Raw genomic sequence first — 27,193 nt, forward strand, 5'->3', positions numbered from 1 at the left:
CTCCACGCGCCAGATCAGGCGCTCCAACACCATCCGTGGCCTTCAACTTTTTTCTTTTTGGATTTTAGGGAGTTGTGTATTGGTTGTTACTTAAATCTGTAACAAACTAATTTTTTATAACAATCACTCTAATAGTTTGTAACAACTACACCTAGGATTATAACAACTAAAAACACCCCATTAGAGTTGGTCTTAGTAGGCACCGACCATTATCAGAATAGGGAAACACGTGAGACTTGCGTATTCATGTCATCAACCAGTCATGAGAAATGGGTAAGCAGACATATATAGAAATACCTTCAGGATACTCATTCCCCGGTAACCGCCATATATTTAACTATTTATTTTTAATTATTTTATTTTCTTCATAATTGGAGTGGTTTTGAATTTTGAATATTTGTTCAAATTTGTAGATAAATTATTTATAGATAATTTATTAAATTTATTCTTTATTAAATTTGAAATATTTTTTGTTTTATTTATTGATTTTTAACGGATAAGAGTACATGTGATTTAAATGGGACAAGAATGAGCTTCATAAAGTATATCCATTAGGATAATGTGATAGGTACAGGCAATGAAAAAATAAACGGACAAGGGTTTGGGAGTGATACTACCCGCAGGTACCCTACCTGTTATCATCCCTAGTTAAGAGTTGCAAGTCGCTTAAACTAGATCTCGAGTTGAGTCTTAATGCATGCGAAAAGTTTTAATTGGATGAGGATCCATGTGCTCAACGAGTTTCAAACCGAGAAATCGGACAAACTGTAAAAAAAATTATAATTATATACTTAAGAATTTTTTTGGGGGATAAATAAAATTTTAATTGGTTCATACAGAGATAAGAAAAATGAATCTAAAAAAGATATAATGATTACGGAAATGAGAAATCCTAAATTTTCCTACGTATTCCAAGAAGAGTATGATATGCCTCTAATTCTTTTTGTGATTATTCAATTCAAATAAAAAAATCAACTAGAGTTATTAAATCTTAGTATCAACAATTTTTTATCTATTATATATTCCGCACTAAATAATTAAGCATATGTATTTATAGAAATCAAAATTAATTATTTCAACTATTAAAATAAATAAAAAGAAAAAAGTGAAATAAAATTAATAAAAAAAATAATATTTTTAAAATAATTTTACAAAAAAATAAATATTAAAATTGAAATAAAATGATAGTAAAAAATTTGGCCAAAAATAAATTTGGAAACAAAAATTTAAATAAAATACAAAGGCAAAAAATGAAATCATTCTCGAGGTGAAAAAATAAAAACATAAAATATAACGATTAAAAGTAAAGTAAGATTAGGGATAAGAAAGTAAAAATAAATAAATACAATAATCCGAAAAAATTTAAAAAATTTAAAAAATGAAAGATGGGCAAAAGTAATATAGGAGGAGAATAGGAATAGAAAACTCTTGGGGTGTCGTTAATCAAGTTAGATGAGTTCGAAGTTTACGCAAAAAGAAAAGATGGTAAGCAGAATCATTCGATGGGTAAAACAAACAAATAATGGAAGCAATCATGTCTCCTCTTCAAAATTTCTTTGCCAAGTTACGTGAAAGAGATACTTAGAAGTCCAACAAAAAAAAGGTTATTGCTAATTACCTAAAGTGAGAAGCAAAAATATTCCGATAAAGGTGTTCCTTCGTAATATCATCATGACTCTCAAAGTCATGTGCATTAGCAATACCAAATCAAATACGACGAATAGTGAAGCCCTTAACTAGGCTTCGGCTAAACCTTGAAAATCTTAATGTCATAATGCTTTTCAGGTCTTCATAGCCATTAACTTACTACAACAATTCTTGCTAAGAAGAACGTCCTTGTTGTGGCAAATCCACCCAGAAGCTAATGAATTACTCCTACAACATGTCCTTATATAATGCCTCCTCAATCAACCTCGGTTTGATCTTCTTTCGAAAGTTGCAATTGTTCTTTGGGGTATTCAGAAGTAAAGAAATAGAATTGTCTGGGATAAAAAAAAAATCTCACAACTTCATTAGACATTCTGCGAATTTAGGAGCCCATTTCTTAGCCAGCGCAGTCAATTCTTTGAATGTTCTTAATGTGAGCTTATCTACCACATTTTATCTTATCGATGTAACTTTATTTTGCTTAATATATAGGTCGGTTTGTTTTAAAAAAAAAATTGAGAGAGATGGAGAGAAATAAATTTGAGTGATTTTAACACCAAACCACCAAAAATTATGAACTCAAACTCAAAAAGGTTTTTTTGAAGGATTATCTCCTAAATGAGGTTCAACTCTTATTTTGATTCAAATTTGATAAAAGGTGCTTACAAAAGATGTTCATATTTAGATAGTATTTATATCTAGGCAAACATTCAAAGAACAAAATAACCTTACTAATTGCAAAACAATAAAAAAAAAAATTATATGTCACATAAGGCATGTGCACGAGTTACACAAGAAAATTCTAGTCGACTAACTACCTAAAACGAACCAAATATGTGAATTTTGAGTGGATAACGTGAGGAATAGAAAGTCTGAGCAAGAAACGGTCAAGATGAGACATAAATAAACTGAATCTCGCATTAAGATCCTGTTTATTTAGGGGAAAATATTGTGCAGGAAAATAAAATATTTTCTTGTGTTTGGCTCCAACACTGTAAAATATTTCTCGGTATTTGGCTACAACACTAGAAAATATTTTCCAACCACTAAATATAGATTTTCTGTATTTTTTTTATTTTCAATTGTATATATAAAACACAAAAAAGATATTCACATGTATTAAGCACAAATTAAACATTAAAAACACATATTAACTGTAAGGTGCCGTTTGGTTCGCATAATGGAATAGAATGGAATGGAATTGATATTCCAAAGGAATAGAATAGCAAAAAAAATGGAATAGAAATTCCTTAGCAATAATTATTCCTATGTTTTTTTAATAGAATAAAATAAAATATAGAAACTCATTAGGAATAACTATTTCTATGTTTTCTCGTGTTATTAACGTTATTGTGCTTTTTTTTCTTTATTTTTTCGTGTTTTCACGTTTAGTTTTCCCCTTTTTCTTTTTTTTCGCGTTTTTTATTTTTCGCATTTTGTTACTTATTCATGTTATTCACGTTTTTTCATGTTTTTTTATGTTTTCATTTTTTGTTTGCATTTTTCATCTTTTCATATTTATCGCTTTTTTCACGTATTGTCATATTTTTGTGTTTTTAGCATTTTCATGTTTTTCGTATTTTTTCACATTTTCATGTTTTTTGTATTTTTCACATTTTTGTAAATTTCGTATTTTGTCACTTTTTTGCGCTGTTCATATTTTGTGCTAATGTTTGCTTCTTCTTTTTTGCGTTTTTATGTTTTTCGCGTTTGTTCACTTTTTCATGTTTTTTGCGGGTTTTTTTTCATATTCTCGTGTTTTATAACGTTTTCACGTTATTCATGTTTTTCGTGTTTCATATTTTTTGTATTTTTACATTTTTTAACGTTTTCCCCATTTTTCTCTAAACGCATATATTTTGGAGAAAATGTTTTACCCTTATATCTTCCTTCATTTTCCATTGACTTACCACTTATTTTCTTTTGACTTATTTTCCTGCCCAAACAAACACTGGAAAATTGGAAAACTACAGAATATTTTCCCCCAAACAAACAGGGTCCAAAAATAGAAAGAAAAAGTGATTGAAACCTATTAGTAAGATGTGAATCCAATACACGAAAACAAATTTTAAAATCATGATGCCCAAGGAATTAGATTTGAACCAAAACGGACAATATCCACGTGGTATTGCGCCAGGTTGTTACAAGGATACTATTTTATAATGTAATGAAGCACTTAAAATTAACATATTAAAGAAAATTAACAAATTTAAGCTCCTCAGGGTATGATATTCATTGCTCAGCATAAAAAGCTTCAGAAATTGGAACGAATTTTTACGACGACTTTTTACATCTCTATACTCATCACTGGAGCGAAAAGAAAACACTATCCTAACCCTAATTTAATCCCAACTCTCCACCAACGTCGTTGGGTTCAAATTCGGTGGCAGAGAGAGGGGATGCACGGGATTCATTGCACTCCCAGCTACCGGAATCCACCTTATGAGGGGTAATTCCAAGCGACAAACCAAATCCTAACCCCAATTTTTCACCACCAACAGTCATTTGGGTCGAATACGGTGGTGGAAAGAGCGGTGCACAAGGTCCGTTGCACTCCCGACCAACGAAATTTACCCTAGGAGGGTTGGTTGTAGGTGGCCTTCGCCTTGAACAAGGGTCTAGAGCGATGTAATTGCACCCCGAGACTCTCTTCCCCGAATCTGGGTTCGGTTAGATATTTGACCAAACCAAAGAGAGCTCTGTTCAGGCCCTTTTCCCTCTCTTTCTTTCCTTCATCAAGTTCATTATGTCAGCCATGTGAGCAAAAGGCATAGGAAACTTATATCTTATTGCATTCAAATATGACATGAACCCACGTGATTATCACATCACTAGCACGTGCTGATCTCAGCAAGGAAATGAAAAACTAATAAAACTACTTTCTCGGTAGCGGTTATTTGGTGTGAAACGATGTGTTTATGTCAATGGCATACGTAATACTACATGCAAACTTAGAGCAATACAACCCATTAAATCATTTGTTTTTTTAGATGTTGAAAGACAATGCAATGCTGATCATAATTATCAGCTCAACTCATTACTACATTTGGGAGATTTATTCTATGACATACTTGCAATTTACTATTAAATGATCTAAAAATAACCACTAACGACCTTAAAATTGGAAAAATCAAAGAATTAAAGTTGTTTAAAACCAAACTTCACACGGAACCATGTTCGATTTTCCAAATCATCAAAATTCGGAGATTTCTCCCTTTAAATAACCACTTCTCTCTCCTAACCAGACAATGCCTGAATAACCTCGAAACCAAATAATTCAAAATAAAGCTGCTTAAAATAAATATTAATTTAATGTCAAATAGACAAATAATTATGAACTTTTGAAAGTTCACAATCACTGAAGTTTTAGGATTATTGAATGCAATTGGACAAGAACAGAGGATCAGTGATGTAATTGGACAAGAATATGGGGTTATTGAATGTAATTAGACAAGAATAAAGTGTCATTTGGAACTTTTGAAGGTTTAGAAGGACAGTTGAAGTTTTGGACCAAGTACAGAAAACAACAGATGTATTAAGCCTATAAAAATCACTCAACTTTCTTTACTAACATAAAAATCTCTTATAAAAGTAAATAAACTCAAAATAACCGACAACGACCTCAAAATTGGATAGTTTAAGAATTAAAATTGTTTAAAACCACACTTCATATGGAATAATGGAACCATGTTCAATTTTTCAAATCATCGTTTGCGGAGATTTCTCTCTCCTAACCAGACAACACCTAGATAACCTTAAAACCAAAAAGTCCAAATTAAATACAAGTGAGGATAACCAGCTATTAGAGAGGTCAAAGGTTAATAGACTTCCATGTTATAAAAGAGCAAAATTCATGAATTTCTATGTCCAGTTTTGAAGTTAAGGGATCATAAAGAAAGTAAAACCTAAGTTTTGGGGACCACAAGTGTAATTTACCCCTATAATATCACATTTTTAATGAAAGGAAGCGATCTAAGTTGGTCAAAACGGCAGGTCTAGCCTCTCTAAATGGATGGAAAAGGCTAATCCCTATATCAGCCAAAGTAAAAGAGCTTCACCTATACAACATTTTAAAAGGCTAAAAGTATTAAAGAAGCACCGGATGTGGACAATATTTACTGGATATAATAAAAGAAAAGCCTAGTAGTTCATTTGTCTTCTAGGCAATAAAACCTGGAGAAACATCACTGGTTTGGATCATAAAGGAGACACTTACCCTGAAAACCAGGATGTTAATCCAGGGAAGCTGATGACAAACAACAGCTCCCTGGTTGACTGAAAAAGCTTGGTCACAAGTAACTCAAGTTACCTTTTTAATAGAGACTACAACTGTGTACACGACTCGACAATACGACACGAAAACAACACGAATTTAGTGGTTTATTAAACAAATAATGAATCATTTTTGGGTTAGACACAAAATTGACACACAAATTTTTGGATTGAGTATGTTGCACGGAAACGGAAACAGACAACGGGAAACGTAATTCCTAAAAAACTTAGGAAACGGAAATGTGGGGGAAACATGTAAATATAAAAAATATAGGGGCATATTTATAAATATTAAAAATATAATAATATATTTAAAAAGAAAGAAGGAAGAACAAGATGAAGAAAGTCCAAGCTCAATCGAGATTCAAGAGAGGGAAACTATAGGATAAAGAAATATAGGTAAGTTCTTTAAATTGGAAGATACAGGGGAGGAATTATCAGTCAAATAGGAGGTTTCAATTTTTCTAATTTTAGACTGAATAAGAATTGCAAAATAGAAAGTTTGAATTTCTAGAATTTTAGTCGAAATATGCAGAGGAAACCGTTTAAAAACTAAAAGACGTGTTTTGGGTAATTACGGAAACATGCGTGGAAAAGTTCTGTATCAGTTTCCGAGAGTTTCTGTTTCCCACATCTGACAAAAACGGTGAAACGTGTCATGGTGAGGTTCGATTACTAACTCGAAAATAACTTGAATATTTAAAATTAGGGTAAATTCAAAAAAGAAAACATTTGTGATTACATGAATTGTCAAACACATGCCTATGGGATTTTTTTTTTTGCGACCAAGAGATGATTGAAATTCCTTGCTTTGCTAAAAACGAGGATCTTTTAGTTTGACACTGTAAAAATGACCATTGACGACCTCAAAATGAAAATTTCCAAATACGATTAATATAAACAGATTAGGGGTATGTCAAAAAATTTGGGTCGAACTATTTGACGGTTAGAGTTAACTTGTCAATCCAAAAATGACATAAATATTTAGAAGTATTACTATATTCTCCAATATTTTTAAATGACGCCGTGAACAGAGGTATTAAATTATATGTGACACGCAAACACGACATGAAAATGACATTAACCCGACTAGGGTTGACATGATTATGACACGGAATTTTTCGGTGGGATTAGGGTTGACTCATTTGACACGACACAAACCCAATAAACTTACACGAATTGCCACACCTACTTTTTAACCAATTATTTACTGACTCCAAAGTAAAACTGATATCAACACTAGTAACTGCCCCCAAAACACTCCCACATGCAAAAAGAGTCCTTATAAAGATAGAAGAACTAGAGCAAAAGAAGCTGCAGCATATAAAAAAAGAAAAGTAAAGGAAGAGAAACACCTGAGAGATAGTCATTTCCATGGAACTGTGCGAGTCTAAGAGAAAGAAAGCTGCTACTTCTTATCCAAAGAGTCAAACCGAAGTTAAACCAAAGAGTAGAACAGGTCTGACGGGGACAAGAGCGAGGTTGTACATAATTAGACGTTGTGTCACCATGCTACTTTGCTGGAAGGAGCAAGAAGATGACTGAAGCTTGGTTAGTTGAAAATTTGTGAAACACATACTGTATGTACATACAATGTAAAAAAAGCTAGAAAGGTGAAGTGCAAGGAATGTCTATGATAGAGCAGCAGATAGTTAAAATGGAGGCAATGAAATATTCCTTCAAGTAAGCAGATAATATAGCACTTCAATTACTTTTCTTTCTTTGTACATAAACATGTATACATATCCATTGGAATTTTACTTCTGTAGCATTTTCATAAGAGTAATTCTGTGCTGATACAACACAATTATGTCCATGTACAGAGCAGATACTAGAAGCTATAAACAAATACACACAACTTGGAAAAGGGATAAGGTACAATTTTAGCCTTATGGTTATCGGGAAGGCATATATTAAGACCTAACATACAAAACCATTCAATATCTGGCCTAACATTACATGAATAGAGCAATTTTAGGCCCAACTAACGACACATCAAATCAAATCAAAGCTCGTTTGTCGTCAACTATTCGCCACGTTGGCTCCTTTCGTCAAATTTGACCATCAATTGACTTCCACGTGTTGATAATGAGACAATCAGGGGAATTGAGAAGGGAGAAAAAAGGAGATAGTAATGAACAATAGGTCTTCTAATAGTTAATGTCCAGCATGTGTCATGTGATTTTTTTTTATCTCTAATTGTGTGTCACGTCATCAAAACGTGGATATCAATTGACGGTCACATCTAAAGAAAGGAGCCAACGTAGCACATTAATGGCAAGGAGTTACGGAAAAGAACTTTGGATTTCTGTGTTGTCGGTTGAGTCTGAAATTGCTCCATCCATATAAAGGGTTTTGTAAGTTAGATTTTAATTTGGTCTTTTCCTATAATCATAGGACTAAAATTGTATCTTACCCCATTTGGTAAGAAGAAGTGGAAATGCATGACAAGAATAAAATGGTAACCTTCCCAAGCAACAATAAGGATTGCTATATATTACAACCATGATTCCTTTTAGGGCAAAGCCAAACCTTTATCTTAGCAACAATTACTCAACCAGTACCATAATAGAACTTCTTGATTTATAACGACTAGATACTTTGTGTAATGAATTTGAAGTGAAACTGCATAGAAACTACTTAGGACACAAAATAAATGCTATATGGAACAAAAATGGATACGGATAGTGAAATGGAAAAGGTCAACGAGAAATGATATTTGTAAAAAATATATCAAAAAAATAAAACGTGCGGAAACGTGTAAATAACAAAAATATAAGGGTATATCTATAAATGTTTAAAATTATAAGAACATATGTTTAATTTTTTTTAATATATACATTAAAAAAATTACATACAGGTCATATAGTACAGGAAAAAAAGAGATTTTTTTTATTTTGAAAGCTCGTAGAAGATGATCTAAAAAAATTTAGGGATTTAATGAACATGTGATTAGCACTGATCTACTTCTGAAAACACATTACATCATAGGAAACCAGTTTCCAAATTCTAAGAAACGAGTTTCGGATCTTCTTAAATTACGGAAACATGACTCGAAGCGTTTCATACAAATTTCTGAGAGTTCAATTTTCAAAACGTTTTCCCAAACGTTTCATATAAGTTTCTGAGAGTTTCAGTTTTCAAAATGTTTCGCTTTCATTAAAATCAAAGTTTTCATGCAAACATCTGTGACAAACATTTAGTGATTATCCCTACAATGGGATTCAACAACACAATTAGTGAATGCAATGAAAGATAGAAGGTTCACCTACGTTGTCACAAGGCTTGCTTCAACGCTCCCCAAGGCAAGAGAGCACCTGACTTCAACTTCTTTCTTGATCAGAGTGCCATTATTCAGCTTCTTAAAGCAAAAAATGTCTCAAACATTTTCAAGGCACCCAATATAAGTCTATTGACCATTGTTACAAAATATGAACTCTATGCCTTTGAATTCCAAGAAAAATAAACAAAAATGAAAAATCTCATGCTTGCTGCTTTTGCAATAGCAGATCATTAGCAATCATACAGATATTGAACAACTTGTATAACCTGCTGCATCATCTTGTAAGCAACATGATTAACTGAGTTATAATTGTTTCATTATTTCTGTTGACTTATATGCCAGTCAACATAATTTTGTAAGCATTTTAACACCCACATTGTCACGGCTCTATCATGTCTCTATTATTACCAGCACCTTATGCTGATAATTAGCTGGATCCATAATTTAGCTGAATTTCAATTTAGTTCCATTAGCAATTACCTAAAAGCATTCAGCAACCAGCTAAAGAACACTACTTTGTGAAACTTGCTTATTGTCCAGAGAAAAAGAAACTAGGAAGAAACAAACTTAAGCCAATCAAGGAGAACAAGCCAGCTTCTTCGCTATAATTTAATAATCAAAAGTGTCAGAGTATTTAGCTCCTCTTAGAAAAGAAAGTTATAATTATTATATTATTATCAAACAAAACTAGATCAAAACAGATCAATGTCAAAAAATAAAAAGATTTATCAAGCACTTGTGCAACAAAAAAGGGAATGAATTCAATCACCATACTAATAATCACAATATAACAACTTCCATATATAAAAAACCCTGAAATTCCACAAACAAAAAACAAAATACTCAAATTTGGTGGTGAGTTTGGGGATTTTTTGGACGGGGGGAAGAGGTGATGCAATACTATAAATACCGAGGAGAAATTTGATTTACAGAATCAAACAGGGAGATCGGATTCATCGCCGCCGTGATAAGGGTTGGTGGAAAGCGCAAGAGGGCGATCTGAACCCTCATCTTCATATTCATCATCCTCAGTCGCAACATTGACGCAAGAGAAGCGCTCCAGCGATGAGAAGAAGGCAGAAATCACCGTGGCACCAAACCAATTGGCTACTTGGTTAAGATTATCCATGGATACAATGCCGCCGGCGTTGGTGATGGCGTCGTTATTGTTGTTTTCCATCGTTAAAATGTAACTGCAGAGCTGATAATTGGAAGAATAGGTTGAAATTTTTGAATTGTAAGGTACGAATTTGGGATTTTGAAACCCTAATTTTATGATTGGAAGAGAAGAAATTGATCGGAAATTCAGAGTAGAATTGGGCAGGTTTGAATGTCAACAAAAAAATAAATGAATTGAGTTTCAGGAGCTTAAATTTAGTATAAAGGTCAAAAATGTAAATTACACCAATAACGCTGAAGTTAACGTTCTACTATTTTGGAGATGTATTTATTTTATTTTATTTCCTTTCAATAATGATAAGTTACGGAGACTGAACAGTAGCAAGCTCGCTGGATTCAATTGATTTATATTAGATGTTGTCTTTCGAAAAGTATCACCCGACCTCTTATAGAGACTTTGGTTGCGAGCAACAAATTTATAGAACCGCTCGGTTAAGAGGCTAATTTTACACCAAGCCGAGCGGGCAAATTTTACACCAAGTAGAAGTTCAAAAAACATTTAACGATATAAAAAGTAGTAACAATCAATAATTCCAATAAAAGATAGATATCTTTCGAGATCTCATTTCTGAAAATTTTACAAAATTACTTCATGTTCAATATTCATAAAAATTCTCCAAGCAAATCATCTCCCATTTTGTTGGCAAATCGGTCATGATAGTGTTCATTACAGACAAATATCTTTCAACAGTAGTTGTTGTAACAAGTAAGACTAATGCTAACTCGATAAATCGATACATCAAATGATAAGTGGTGGGATATTTATTCTCCACTATCTTCTTTGCAAACTCACCAATATCACAAAGACTATATAATGTGTCATTCTATCTTACATCAGTAATCTAGTTTTTAAGTTGATGGTGAAACCCAGTCAACTCAAAGGAAGACAAATCTTCTGAATATAACCAGGGCCGGTCCTACCAATTTAGGGATCTTATGCAAAATAAGCAAAAATGACCATTTTAATATAAAATTTACTAATTAAAGTGTAACGATTGCACAAGCCTTTTATTTATTTTTATCAATGAGCTTTCAGAAAGAATTTGAGCATTTCTGTGTGATTTTATCACTATCTATATTAAAAAAAAATAACTTTCATATATACATGTAACACTAAAAAAAATTGGACCCTAGACCGGCACACCTCAGACATAGGCCTAGGGCGGGCTGTGAATATAACTCAGCAAAATAAAGTAGCCTTTCATGATCAAAATTAGTAAAAAAAATATGAATGACCAAAACACGTTATGCAAAGTGTTGCGCTCTGAACTTGTCTTAGTGAAAACGTTTGTTCAATGCTTCATCAATATCATTAATAACCTATGAATAAAATAGTTCATGAAATGATTAAATATGTATTTCTATTATTTCATTAAATAAAATGAATAGAAACCAAATACTTTCGTAAAAGTTTCTGCACAAAAATATCCTTCTGTAAAGTGCCTTCCATTACGTTCACACTCAGCTATCTATCTCTATAGTTATTTGCCTATAATCGAAGTAAACAACAGAGCTTCTGATTTACAAATAGAAAATGAGTTCTAATATAGAACACAATGAAGAACTATCTTTCTATTGGACTTACACAAATATTGAACTAAATGTGTATTACAAAGTATTGCTCTAGTTTCACTTGAAAGCTTTTCTATCTCTTTTCAGTGTGTGAAAAAATCGCCAAGTGTGGATGAGCTTGGCATTGGAATACATAGTAGAAGCTTTGGCAGAAGATCTGTTTGAATTTCAAACTAGCCGTTTGGAGGGAAATTGCTTCTGTCAACATCAACTTTTAACTTTTGTGCCTGCAGTCCAAAAGTTTACCGTTGTCGAGGGATGGGCTCTTTGTCTTGAGTTGCGTTCTTCTGTCTTCTGATATGCTAGACTTGCAGTCTGAAATCTTTCTATTTATAGTAACAAAGAAGAGTCATTGATAGGACATGACTTCTATACCTTGTCCTTTTTGCCATATTGGGAATGGCGTGATGTGACTCAATGATATTATGGGTCCTGATATTACTGCTTCTTGTCTAAGATGGCTCCATTCGGGTTTTCTGTCAGATGGTATTCATGACAACTCTTGTGCTTATCCCCAAAAAGTTTAAATCGAAATTTGTCTTTGATCTAAGGCTCATATCTCTTTGCAATGGCATATACAAAATCATCTTTAAAGCTATTGTTAATCGGTTTAAGAAAGTGTTTGGTTATCTCGCCTCTTCAAAGTGCTTTTATTCTGGGGCGGTTGATTATTGATAATGTGATGTTTGCATTTGAAGTAAATCACTACCTTCATTGTAAAACTCTGGGCAAGATCGGCTCTGCATCTCTTTAGATATGGTAAAAGCTTATAATAGGGTGAAGTGGATTTTTTTTTTAGACAAATGATGTTGAGGTTGGGGTTTTGCTAGCAATTAGGTTAACTTGGTTATGTAATGTGTCACAAAAGTCTCTTACCATGTTGTCAATGGTAATCATTTTGTGGGCTCTATCATCTATCATAGGGGCCTTCGTTAAGGGGACCCAATTTCACCTTATATTTTCATGATTTGTGCCAAATGGCATCTATTGCTCTTTCGAGGTTGGGGGAAAGGGGCTTATTCATGGGTATCGTATAGCCCGTGGGGCTCCATCTATTTCACATTTGTTCTTCATGGATGATAACTATCTATTTCTCAGAGCAAATAGAGAGGAATGTCTCATGATTAAGGATTGTCTGCATCGGTATGAGGAAGCTTCAGGCCAACAAGTTAGTTTTTTGAAGTCTTCTATGTCCTTCAGTAGGAATTGCTTCGCTCAAACTAGCAACTCTCTGAGCTCGATCCTCGATTTTTCTCTCGCCACTAGTCCAAGCAAATACTGGATCTTCCTTCTGTGGTAAGGGAGGAGTCGGTCTCAAGTTTTCAGTTTCGTGGAAAACATGGTTTCTTCAAAGTTAAAAAGCTAGAAGTCGAAGTTTTTGTCTTATGCAAAGAAGGAAATTGTTGTTCAAGCATTGTCATCCTATATTATGAGTCTTTTTCTTCTTTCTAATATCCTTTGTTTAGATCTTTAGAACATGATGAATTCTTTTTTATGGGGTTCGGATGGAGATGATAGAAACGGTCTCCATTGTATTCCAAAGAAGCTCGTTGGAATTGTTTTTCGTAATCTCCATCAATTCAATTTAACTCTTTTTGCTAAACAGGGTTGGAGGCTCTTGACTTGTCCTAATTCACTTGTTGCGCAAGTTCACAAAGCTTGTTACTACCCAAGCTCATCTTTTTCTAAGGTAGAGATAAAGCATAGTCTTAGTTATATTTGACGTAGTGTCCTTGCCTCGAAGGAGCTAGTTACGTTAGGGGTGTGTAGAGTGGTGGGCAATTAGGAAGAAATTAATGTTTAGGAGTATTTGTGGTTGTTGGATCGGTGAATTCGAAGTCAAAAGTTTGATGGGGTTGCTATGGAGACTTGGTCATCCTTCATATAGGGAATGATGTGTGTTGAGATGATGATTTGTTGTCAGGTCTGTCAATGAGCGTGATTTAAAGCTTCTTTAACATATTCCTCTAAACAGGAGGTAGATTCTTGACAAGTGAGGCTAGTTTTATCAAACAGTGAGCAAATCACTATGCTCATGTCATTACAAGAGTAGCAACTTCTATGTTTGATTGAGCAGAATGAGATTTGAGTCATCCCCCTCCTTTTACTTGTACTACGCTCTTTGTTGATCTTTAATAAATCAGTCGATATTTACTTGATTTTACTTTAATCTTTTGAAAAAGTTAAATTTAAACTAATCTGGTTTCAAGAGAGTTATTAAACTTTTCATTGTTCTCTTTCTTTCTTTTTTTCTCTATGTATATACAAACTTACCAAACAAATTAAGAAAACTGATTAAGATATCATTTTTTGAGAGATCTGTTTGTAGAAAACAAGGATCGAACATATTCTCCACCCCAAATTGATAAGTTGTACGAATTAAAAAATGATTAAGATATCCTAATTATGTTATTATTTACTAAATTAACCCTCTTAAATTATTACTTCGACTTGCCTATTCTATTTTCAAAAAATATTTTTTATTTGAAATGGTAAACTACTAATATCTTTTATTTGAAACTTTCAATACATTGATTTCATGGAAGACTTTACAACCATTACTACATTGTTCAATTGTTTAATGTATTGCTTATTAAGAATAAAATTGATAGATATATATCAAATTTCTCTTAGACATTCAAAATTAGATTTAATAAACCCGAATCTAATAAATTTAAATTCAACGGTGACTAACCAATTTAGTCATCTAAAACACTAATGTACTTGCACAACATCCTTTGAGGAAAAAAAGTTAGTACTTAAGACAAAATCTAGTTGACATTTTAAAAAGAACGATTTGCATAAAAAAACAAAAACAACTAAAAAAACAAAGTGAAGATCTACCTGCTAAGAAATTCTTATCTTCTTCGTCTAAGCTTTAGGAAACAATGTTGAAATCTAACCACTAAGAAATTCTATTCTTCATCCATATTTTGCAATTTTCTTCCAATTTTTTGTCGGAAAATAAACTAATTTTTTTTATTGATATACTATAATAGATTTTGTAATTTTCTTTATTTATAATTTTTTTTGTTATAAATATAGCATATTTCTCTATATGATTGGTTATCATCTATCTCCCTATATAGTGGGTATTAGCAAGTTTTTGAAAACACATAAAAATTTAATCAATCATCACATAGATCTAACCCTTTTTTTTTAAATATCATGAAGTCATTCATGAAGAAAAATACATGAAATATGTTTGTCGTCGTTGTGTCAAAAACAGTTTCAAACACTTCATTCCTCTAATTTACTTGTGATGTACTTCTGGATTACAATGTTTTAATTATAGGTTAAGGTGCAAAAATACCCCTAACGTTTTGGGTCAGGAGCAATTTTACCCTTAACGTTTAAAATAGTGCAATTTTACCCTCAACGTTGGAAGCCAAGAGCAATTTTACCCCTAACGTTGATAAATTAGATCAATTTCAGACACTATTATAAAACACAGATATTTTTGTTCATTATTCTGCACCAATTGCATAATAATTCGTTCTAAAAAAAGGATTTCATGTTTTTTATAATTTAATAATAGAATTTGAGATTAATATTTATAAATTCGTTGGATTTTTTGAATTTTTTTTATCTTATCCGTACAAAAAGACAGTATATTTTTTATTTTTTTTCACATCGCAACGAATGTTTGTGATTTGTTACTGATAAAATGATACACATATTAAGTGTAGATAACAAGATTCATGACCGAGAAGACAGTTTGATGAATTATTTCTCAAATTGACCCAATTTATTAACGTTAGGGGTAAAATTGATCTTGGCTTCCAACGTTAGGGGTAAAATTGCACCATTTTAGACGTTAGGGGTAAAATTGCTCCTGGCCCAAAACATTAGGGGTATTTTTGCACCTTAACCCTTTAATTATTTATATCGAAATGTACTATTTTTCCACGAATGAAACAATTATATTTCTTCTAAAAAAACAGAACGATTTGCGAAATCAATATTTTTCAATGTATATTTATGGACAAAAAATTGTTTTTATTTATTTTGATTTTATAAACTATATGGAATTCCTTCAGGATATCTCGAGTCATATATATATAGGGTACAACTTATAATCATTTGATATAAATTTGCAAAAACTACAATATGATGATACTTTCTTGTTCAAAACTCTTTGCAGAATGGCCAGATAAACTCATTTCTCTATCAAGCACCAATCTGAACTCCGATAAACTCCTACGATTGACTTCTACAAACCCGAAAAACAGAAAAAACTGCTCAAACCGAGAAGTGCATCTCACCTTGTCAGATTCGAGCTGTGTAATTAAGCTGACCGGAGTATCTTCTTATAGTCACTGAATGACCCGTGGAAAGGAGTCACCCTTCCATCTGATACCACCCACATCTCCTCTACACTTCCGGATATTAGATGTTCATCGTGACTAACCTGCAAGTGAGAATGCCGAAAGTTGTTTGAAAATCGCCTTATTTTGATTAAAATCGAATTGGAAAAGAAAATCATTCAAGAGAAGAAGAATTATACCATGAGAATCCCTCCTTGAAACAAAACAAGCCCTTGGATTAATGCCTCTACCGCATCTAAATCCTGCATTTTGAAAAGTATTTGCATGTCAAAAGGGTAATTATCCGTGATATGGCCCATATCATACCGGCCCATACATAAATGGGTTCTCCGCATACAAGCACAAAATAGTCCTTACCAACAGCCTATAACCTATAAATACAAAGGATTACCTCCTAAGAAAAAGCAAGTTCATTGAGTACGGCTCATTTGACCAATCTTACTCTATATACATTCATAACTAACCTTACCATTGGAAGCCCATACAGGGGCCGTCCCCAACACAGGACTGATGATCGGAAATGTCAACCGATCTCAGGTACTCTTATCAATTACCAATATTTTCTTTCAACTTCAAGAACAATTAAAGGAAGCCTCGAAATAAAGCGGTTTTGTATGAAAGAAAGACTACTTAAAAACGAATTTGCGAAGTTCAAAACGGAATTTGGGGTTAATTAACACCCATGGTTTCACCCATGTTCCTCTTGTCCGAAAACCAGCAAACACTTTCAATGGAGATGCTACGTGGATGACATGTCATCAAAATCTCGACATATGGAAAATAAGTTCTTCCCATCAAAACTTCATCACACAAAATTTTATATATATATTATTTCAGACACATGGGCAATTTTTGACCACTCATCATCCACATGACATCTCTAGCAAATGTGCTTGCTTGTTTCCGGGGTGAAACCAAAGTTAAAAGACGAGTTTCTCCTTAATAATTTAAGATTTATGGCATTTATGTTCCCTTTTTTATATTTGGAGGACCATGGATGTAATTAATTTTAGAATGCGTGGTCTTTCCACTCAAAAAGCACAAGTCTCAAAAATGTTCAACACAAAAAGAAAAGTGGGAAGATAAGAGAGGGAAGGATAATGACTTACCAGATGGTTGGATGGCTCATCAAGCAAAATTATATGAGGTTTTTTGAATGTTATCTTTGCAAATGCAACCCTGCTTTTCTGACCACCTAATGTACAAGTAACAACATATAGAATCTGAGAAAAACTTCACTTTAGAGAACCAGAAATCCACAACTTACATTAGCTCTATATGATAGTAGGGATGGCAATTCGTGTTAGTGGGTCATGTTTGTGTTGTGTCAATTATCAGGTTAGTATCAAATGAGTCAACACCCTAACCCAACCCAAAAAATGTTGTCATAACCATGCCCAATCGGGTAAGTGTCGTGATCACGGGTCACATGTAATTAACTACTACTATTATAGTGAATTAAAAATATAATAGGATATAGTAATATTTCTAAATATTAGGTCAGTTTTGGATTAGCAGGTTAACTCTCACCATCCAAAAGCTTGACCGGACATCTATTTAACAAACCCCTAACCTGTTAATATCATGTTGAGTTCGTATAGGTCTTGTTTAATTTACTATCTCTATTAAGAATGACATGTAACCAAACGGAAGGTTTGAGTCGTGTTCGCAGGTGACAGTTGTAATTTCGTTACCTCTATAAAGGTGAATGTAAAAATATAAGAGAATATAATAATAATTTTAAATATTTGTGATATTTTCGAGTTAGCATGCATGTCAAACCTAACCTAACCCAAAAATTTCATGTCAATTTCGTGCCAACCCAAAAATCACACTTTATCTATTTATTTTTTTTTTTAAAAAAAATTTGCACACAATGCGCTTACAATTAAAGAAGAAAGAAAAATCCCCACCCCACCCGGATGTGGTTCGAACCCATGACCTCCCTAGTCATAGGTAAACTCTCAACCACTAGGCTAAGAGCTTCACCACCACACTTTATCTATTTAATAAAATACTAACCCACTAAATTTGTGTTGGACACAATTGCCATCTCTACATGATAGCTAGCTTCTAAATAGCATTCAGTTTGCATATTCATCAAAGCTAGCCGCCAATTAAAAAATGATTAAAAGATAACATTTCTTGAAATTCAAGTATAACTTGAGTTCTAGAGTATTAATTTGAATCTTAATTCTTGAACATAAATGATGTAACAAGATGAGAAGTGAATTGTACCTGATAAAGTGTACATTGGTTGAAGTGCCAGGTTTCCGGTTACACCAAAAGAACCCAAGTGACCACGGAGCTTTTGTTCAGGCACTCCCTATAAGAAGAAATTATAACATAAATGTCTTAACAAGCATAGTCTTTTATTTTTTATTTTGATTTAGAAAAGAAATGTTTTTCACGAAGGAATCTGTCGGCTTCAGAAAATTAGAACCATTGAAAATCTTAATCCAACAACAAAGAAGGAAGACAGCCGCAAAAAGGACTTTAGCCAAGGGTTGAGCTGAACCCCATTGAAGAATAGAAAAGGCAAACCTGAATTTAAGATATGAACTCAGCACAAAACCTGATTACACATGGACGCCGTGAATAGAAGTTATCCCAGCATGATTTCATTTATTTTTTCTAATTATTATTGGAACCTAATATTCTAATGTATCATATCCCCTCTACATCCCAAAATAATTTTGTTCAAACATATTACAATAGGTAACTTAGAGGGTGAGCCTTGGCGCAACGGTAAACGTTGTTGTCGTGTGACCAAGAGGTCACCGGTTCGAGTCTTAGGAACGGCCTCTTGCCAAATAAATTGGCAAGGGAAGGCTTGCCCCCAGTACACCTTTGTGGTGGGACCCCTCTCCGGACCCTCGCTCAGCGGGGACGCGTAGTGCGACCGGGCCGCCCTTTAATATTACAATACGTAACTTCAATTAATGGATTTAGGGACAAAAGTCCATTTTGCCCCTAAGGTTATTAGGGAACCTCAATTTATCCCTCACAGTAAAAAACAGCTCAACTTTTCCTTCCCAGACTTTTCCCCCATGGTAGAAATCTCAGCTCAATTTAAACCTTTTTCAAGGAATTTTGTCCTATTAGCCTTGGGGGCAAATTCGACCCTTATCCCAATGGATTTATATATTTACAAGATCATATTTGCAGCTGAAATTATGAAATTTAACAAGCCAAGAGGGAGAACTAAAAAGAAAATTAAATTGATCGTTCACAAAGAATATACTTTTTCCAAAAGGAAAAACTGAATAGACCATCATGAGAACAGTAGCTAACTGACTTTTTTACTATAAACAATTAATAAACCATCATTAGAGAATACTGTTCAGTATCTATGCAAAGTCACTTAGAACTATATCACCTTGCATTCTAATTTCTAAAACCATCCAAATATTCTGTATTTGAAGAAGGTTGAGCAAAGGTCCAAATATGTTAGTATGTTTGTCCATTATTCTCATAACAAGGAAGCAATTGATTGACAAACAAGGAACTGAAAAGAAATTTGAGGAAACAAACAACTAGAGGTAAATCAGAATCGCATATCTAATTTCCAAAGAAAGAACTCACGGGGAAGCAGCGCATCATATATAGAAGCGGATTAGAAGAGAGGTCAAGTCCATCAACATGGTGCTGACTAAACACAGCAATCCGAACCTGCAAATGGGACATAGAAAGCAAACATCAAGTTTGATACAGCATTGCAATAGCAGAACACAGAATTGGTACACAAGCACTGAGAAAATTAATGACAACCTTTACTGCATGATATATATAAGGAGGCTGTTTTCTGTTCTTGTTACATAATAGAAAAGGGCGGCCCGGTGCATTACGAGTCCCCGCTTAAGCGAGGGTCCCGGGAGGGGTCCCACCACAAGGGTGTACTGGGGCAAGCCTTCCCCTACCAATATTTTTGGCAAGAGGCCGCTCCTAAGACTCGAACCCGTGACCTCTCAGTCACACGACAACAACGTTTACCGTTGCACCAAGGCTCGCCCTCATGTTCTTGTTACATAATAAGTCAATATAATTAATGAATAGCATGCCTAAGGCTGCTGAAGGGCTGCTGGTAGGGTCAATATGTCTCCTTGATTGTAGGAGCAATATCAGGAGCTACTTGTATGTATATATGTTCATTGCTCCTAACTTCGGAGTCCCAAGTAAAATATATCAATGTAGTCTCTTAATCTACATGGTATGCCATATCTATTAGTGTATTACATGGTTTGTTACAGTTCTCAATGTTCATTATTATTTTTTCCCCTTGGGAAGACCAGTTTTACAATCAATACTTCTAAAATTATAAATTCCTAAACATATGAAGTTCCAATTATTCTTAATTTGTAATATGTTATTGGATGATAGGATTAAAGCAAAAAAGGAAGATACCTTCGCTGAACGAAAAACTGTACCAGAGCTTGGTTGTAGTTCTCCTGATATTAACTTAAGTATTGTTGATTTACCAATACCATTTGGCCCAACCACTGCATAAAAAGGAAGAGGCATATCTCATATTATTTCCACATCAAACAAGGTACATATTAATCCAATATGTTTCTAATATATACGTACACATTTATTAATAGATGCCAGTGAATTCAAACATAGATGAATGATTTACATACTGAAAAACAGCAAGTTTTATATGAGAGAACTGCTTACTTGCAATGCGGCTGTCCAGATCTATCCCAAAATTTAAGTTCTTGAACAACAAAGGTCCCCCAGGATAACCAAATGAAGCATCACTGCACTCATATTCAATATTATTCAATCAACATATGATCATAGTGAACATATTACTTCAAGAAGGAAAAAAAGTACATTTCTGAATGTCAAGTCAACTGGAACGATTCGCTAAATCTCATTACTCCAAATAAGTGATACATGAAATGTAGAATTTCAAGCTGCAACTGTAAGAAAAATAATATGGCAAGTGATGCATTCCTGCTACATGAACAACAAATCAAACCTGAAACTTATGATAGGGGCCCCTGGTCTATCATCTGGAGTAGGAAACTCAAATTTGTAGCTGTTCGACAAAAGAGGGAAAAGAAACAAAAGGTTTGAAGTAAGTTGATGTACAAGGGAAAACAAAAATAAGATCATGTAAAATCGAAATCCCAATTGAGTCAACTAGAGTCATATGAGAGAGTAATACTTACTCTGGGTCGTTAACAATTTCATCTACATGACCCATTCGGTCCAGTGCCTGAAAGAATTCAGAAAAGAATGAACTATCATGCAAATCAAGCAGTTAAGTGTTTAACATCTTCAGTTTAGCAGTATCCATAACGGTAGATTACAATCACCTTGATTCTCGACTGGACGAGAGAAGCCCTTTTTGCATTATAACGAAATTTGTCAATGAAGGTCTGCAAAAAGAAAAGAATAGTATTTTCATAACACTTCAAGCTTAGTCAGCAAAACCGAGGTCAATAAGGAGAGCCATCATTAAACATCAACTAATCAGTATGTTTCCTGGAATGACAGCATGAACTGGCAACAAGCACATCTTTGTATTTTTATGACATGGTAATTGAAATAATGATTGGGTCTGTTAAAGAAACATTCAATGAAACAACAAGAATGGGATGCCCACTAGCAGGTGTCTTAAAAATTCAAATTTGAAAAAGGAGAGGTTTTTGTTTAAAGCTTTGTATACAAACAAACATTTAAAGCAAAGTGCAGTTAATGAACAATGAGCTTAACTACTGTTGCCGAAACATGAAAGGCAGATGAAAGAAAGAAATGAAAAGTGACTCCTATAAAACAACAAATGACATGTTGCAGCGCTATTGCAAAACAATACCTGCATATGTGCCCTTGCTTTTTCACTTGACTCAAATGCTTTCTGTTGGTTCTTGATCTGCTCCATTCTTGTCCTCTCAAATGTATCATAATCACCCTTGTAAGCAGTCAGCTTTTGTGAATGTAAATGGAGAATATCTGTGACCACCTGAGAAAAAAAACGTCACAAAAACAGAAACAATCCTGTGCCTGAACTTTTATAACATTAAGGCAGTGCGATTAATACCGTGTTCAAAAATTCTCTAGCATGAGAAACAACTATAAAAGTTTTTGGCCATTTCACCAAGTAAGATTCCAGCCATAAGACAGCATGAAGATCCAGATGGTTCTGCAAAAAAAAAAAAAAAATTATGAACCGACATATTAAATGAATCCATATTCTAAGTAGCAGATAGTTATTCCGCACCGTAGGCTCATCAAGTAGCAGTAAATCAGGCTCCACAAAGAGGGCACGGGCAAGAGCTATTCTCATTCGCCATCCTCCAGAAAAAGCTTTAGTTGCCTTCTTCTGCATTTCAGGAGTGAAACTAAGGCCCTGCAAATATTTTAGCAATGATTAGAATAAAATTGATGAGGTAAACAGTTATAATTGGTCAAATCGAACTGCTCATTCAAACTGATTCACATCAAATAAAAGTAGCTCTTCTTTATCAAGTGAGCCATAAGGTAGCATATTGCTTTGAAAGTTCTCATCTTTCTCCTACTCCCATAATCAGTTATCAAAAGCGCTCTAAGACCTTCTTGTTTACTCTTACCACTAACTTTCGCAGCCCACCTTTCCAGATGCTTACAATTTAATTTTTTTATTTCTTATTTTACGTGCATTGGATTTACCTGGTCTGTCTTTCTCTTTTTTTATTATTATTTATCATAAGATTCACCTCTTTGTAATGAATGATTAATGAATGATAAACTTCATGGTCTAGGTCAACTGGGCACCACTTATAATAGTAAGAATAAGTAGAAAACTGACCGCAAGAATGGAAGCAGCACGTGCTTCTGCAGAATCTGCATCAATGAACTCAAGTCTTTTGTATATTTCCTCAAGCCTTTGTGAGTTTGTATCTTTGTCAATTGCGCCATTCTCAACTCCTTTATTTTCTTGCTCAAGTTCGAAATCTCTCTTCAAGATAATCATGAATATGTCAGCAAGACTGCAACAAGTTACTACACCATGTGCAACTAGGAAAATGTAACCGTAACTGTCTCCAAAATAAAAGAGATAAACTCACTTGTTTTGCAAGTAGACGAGCTTCTTCTTCCAAAAGCTGGGTTCTCTCAATATCAGAGTTCAAAACACATTGCAAGGCTGATGTAGTATCACCAACCACTTCTTGCTCCACATGTAGGATTTGGCAATGTTGAGGAATACCATCAATAGCATGTAGAGCCATGTGCCTGAGGAAAGTTGTTTTCCCAGTACCATTTCTTCCAACAAGACCTGCAAGCATAATATGGAAGAATATAAACAACAAGAGAATAACTAAGGCTGACTTTAAAAGTATCTCTCTTTCTTATCTCCTCTTTCTATTTTTGGCACATAGACAATCTTTTGTTGAAATTGAAAAAAGCTAACCATAATGTCTTCCGAAAGAAAGTGTGATAGCGCCATCTACAATTAGATCACGACCACCCACAGAGACATTGAAGTTCTCCATATGGATATCTTTGACATTTGGCCCACTGCTACTGTCATGATTGACGCATATAACAGGCATTCCAGCTTTAACTGCTTCCATTTCCGCTACATGCACTTGATATTGTGCCTGTTTAACCATAATGAGAACAGAATGTGTAAAATAAAGCTAACACAAAGGATCGTACATTACAAATTAGCAATGGTCTGGCTTGTAACCAAAAAGCAATGGTCTGGCTTAATTCATTCCCAATATGATTCATTAATTGTTCGAATTGCTATAGAATGAGATTAAAACATTAACAAATTCTTTTAAGATAAAAGGTTAGAAGTATGAATCAGCAACCAATACTTCAACACAATAAAATACAAGATGAGAAACAGTTAAGCATTGCAGTCTCACTCACTACTACAGCAGCATTATTAATGATTTACCTCTCTTTGGCGCTCGTCCTTCCTCTTCCTCCTTTCTAGCTTTGCCTTGTCTCGCTCAGACAATAATGGCCCATCTATCACCTCAGGCTTCTTTTTGGGAACCTCCTCATCCATTCCATCATCCATTCTTAAAGGTGTTGTGAGGCTCCGCACTGTTGGTTTTGCTGCAACCAGTCCATGCTTTCCAAATTTTTCTGATAGCTTGCTGCAAACCTATTGCGAAACCAAGGATAAGAAAGAGGAATTTGAGCAAACTCTTATAGTTACAAGCATAAATTTGGTGAATCTCCTTCCGTGAAAAGCATAAACCTCCACAGCTCCACTACAATATAGCTTAACAATGGTGGATGCGCAATTATAAGGATATTATTCATAGAGTAATAAGATTTTTCTATTCATTTTTTTTTTTAATTCAGTTTCTAAATTGAAGAAAGGCAATAATTCAAAGCTATTTACCAGATGGCATTCGGCGATGTCGGAGACGCAACCGGCGCCAACGAGAAGTTCACCGACAGCTTCGAATGCACCTTCACCTTCCTCCCCGAAATCAAAGTCATCATCGGCGAGGACGTTGACGATGTAGTCGACGATTGGCTGATCGACGTCCAGAAGTCGGCGGCCCAGCACCTCATGTATTACGGAGCTGGCCACTTCTGTCATGGCCAAAATCACCGAAACAAAGACGAGAATAATACAATCAGTCGAAGGTTTTCGTCGCAACTAAAGAAGAAACGGCACAACTGCAAGCAAAAAGCTCCGATTGAGATTGAGATTGAGATTGAGAAGAGAGCTTCTGCACTGTGTGGATTGGAACGAAGAGAAGAAGACTAAACGGCAGCGTTTCTGCGTGAGATACCTTGTCAATTGGACCCTAATTTGGGTCCGAAAGCCCAATTCTCTTATGCTATTGCTAACTCAATTTGTTGGAGGGTTGTTTACATAAAAGTCTAGTAATTTATAATATATAAAAGCATTAATGTTATCTTACAAATGTAAAGTGGTTTCCTAATTTATAGTATATGATAAAAAGGACATTGATGATTATCATGATCTTGTTTATAGCTCGATACATCCACCACATCTCATCCTTCTTAGGTGTTAACAACGCGGACACTGCACAAGGACTCCTAGTGTAACCCCCTCATTTGGATCACATGATATCTCACACAATATTAGTCATAGACATGTTTTCAATTCTCAATCATATAAACTTCAATCTCATATAAATTTTACATATTATACATAAGAGAAAGCATTTATAATTTACAATACACGTTTAAGTCATTATCCTACACAGAGGATTTACAAAACAAAAGTACATTCACAAGACTCCAAAATGCCTAGATGAGAATGGACTGACACTGCTGGTGCGACCTTAAGCAAGAAGAACTCCACCTAACCTGTAAAATCTGTTGGCAAGGGGTGAGCTGCATACTCAATAAACATATTACACATATATGTATATACAACTAATGTAAAGAGCACAAACCAAAATAGGTCATCAGTACCAAGTTAGAATTTATTCATTTAGAATAGTAATACTGATTTTAGAAAGGCCTTGCTATACTTAGACAATATATATAAAATGGTCCTTGGGCCCAATCTGTATTCCGGCTCACTAAATTCGGAATACAATCATCTGTGCTACGGAGGAGTTACACTCACTCACGTACTCATATATCTCAACACATGTGCTTCCGGCTCACAATATTCGGATAGCACTCTCAACTTGGACCATTTCACATATCCATCTAAGCAAGCTCATATTCATTTATAATCCAACCATTATTCAGTTCCAGTATGTGCACAAGGCTTAACATGCCGTATTTACGCATAACACTGCAACATACTCAATCATAACACTTTCTTATCAATCATGACGTATCATAAACACTCAAACATTATCCACATCATTCACATCAGATTCAACCACATCTCACACTCAACAAGTCACAAGGCACAATACAGTCATACACATATATAAGCAATATGCTTACCGTCGCACTTGGTTCGATCTATTCAACACGATCGGGTGTGCGTTCAATTGCACCTTAAGGAATGCTATATGATTTACAAGACACTAATGCCACAAAGTTCATGCAATCTAATCCTTTTGTCTTAGATCATCACATGACCTACTTGCACACATTCTGCCATAACTTTCTGTATATGAATCCAAATGCCCTGATTCTTGAACCTACTGAAACTAGACATATATGGGTAGAACATATCCAAAATTCACTTTAATATCACTTCTACACAATATATGGCATGCAAAATGATTCGATCTTGTTTCCAGCCAAGAAACAGACTATTCAGATTTGCATCTACCATAATTCACTCAACCTAGCTCACAATAAACACAATGGATTGCCAAATCCTTTTACAGACATATACTTCAAGTATTTAGGAACACTTTTGTATAAAGAAACTTTCTCCAATTCGGACTTTAAGATCCTCAAAATGCTACATCAACATGGCTTCCTCACATGACATTCAATTTCGAGGCAGTCATGATCCATCTAGGTTTTCTTCCTCTATATATGGAATTAAAGTCCCATATTTTACAGAGGGTTTCATAACACATATAGGAACATATGTTATTCTTTATGTATCTTCAAATTCGAACAATATCAATATGAAAAATAGGCTCCAAAATGACTGAAAGCAGTACCCTAGATTTCTGTTTAGGGCACTTGATACATATCTTTCATTTGGACAGCCTAAAACCAATGAAAACAACACCAAAACTCAACAAGCTCAATCACAACTCATCCACAACAAATCCTATGATCATACCTAGGTTTTTTCAGAATCTCCAACTCATAGAAAACAAGCTAAAACAGCATACTAACCTTCAACTTGTGTCTATCACCTAGTATGCTTCCTAACTTGACTTGTTTGGCTTGAAAATGGAAGAAATTGGAAGAGTTTTGTTTGAAGGATGTTAGGGTATATCAAAGGAAGGTTTGCTGAAGTTTTGGTCGAAATTGTGGCTGGAAATGAGGAGAAATGAGT

At 34.2% G+C, this 27,193-nt stretch overlaps 2 protein-coding genes across 2 annotated transcripts; both read right to left on the reverse strand.

Moving 5' to 3' along the window:
* Positions 1-9,846: 9,846 nt before the first annotated feature.
* LOC136210968 (uncharacterized) lies at positions 9,847-10,551 on the reverse strand. The gene has a single exon (XM_066002452.1). It carries the CDS (start codon positions 10,380-10,382, stop codon positions 10,137-10,139), a length of 246 nt encoding a protein of 81 aa, XP_065858524.1. The 5' UTR covers positions 10,383-10,551; the 3' UTR covers positions 9,847-10,136.
* A 5,456-nt stretch (positions 10,552-16,007) lies between these two features.
* On the reverse strand, positions 16,008-25,027 carry LOC136210969 (ABC transporter F family member 3). The gene is made up of 18 exons (XM_066002453.1): positions 24,632-25,027; positions 24,176-24,388; positions 23,681-23,870; positions 23,337-23,545; positions 23,078-23,227; positions 22,511-22,639; positions 22,331-22,432; positions 22,106-22,252; positions 21,606-21,668; positions 21,459-21,505; positions 21,266-21,325; positions 20,959-21,041; positions 20,686-20,780; positions 19,867-19,953; positions 18,520-18,607; positions 17,391-17,476; positions 16,461-16,523; positions 16,008-16,364 (listed from the first exon to the last, which is right to left on the reverse strand). The coding sequence occupies exons 1-18, from the start codon at positions 24,833-24,835 to the stop codon at positions 16,242-16,244; spliced, it is 2,139 nt and encodes a 712-aa protein (XP_065858525.1). The 5' UTR covers positions 24,836-25,027; the 3' UTR covers positions 16,008-16,241.
* Positions 25,028-27,193: the final 2,166 nt, after the last annotated feature.

This window comes from Euphorbia lathyris, chromosome 1, assembly GCF_963576675.1.
Source record: "Euphorbia lathyris chromosome 1, ddEupLath1.1, whole genome shotgun sequence".
NCBI classification, from domain to species: domain Eukaryota; kingdom Viridiplantae; phylum Streptophyta; class Magnoliopsida; order Malpighiales; family Euphorbiaceae; genus Euphorbia; species Euphorbia lathyris.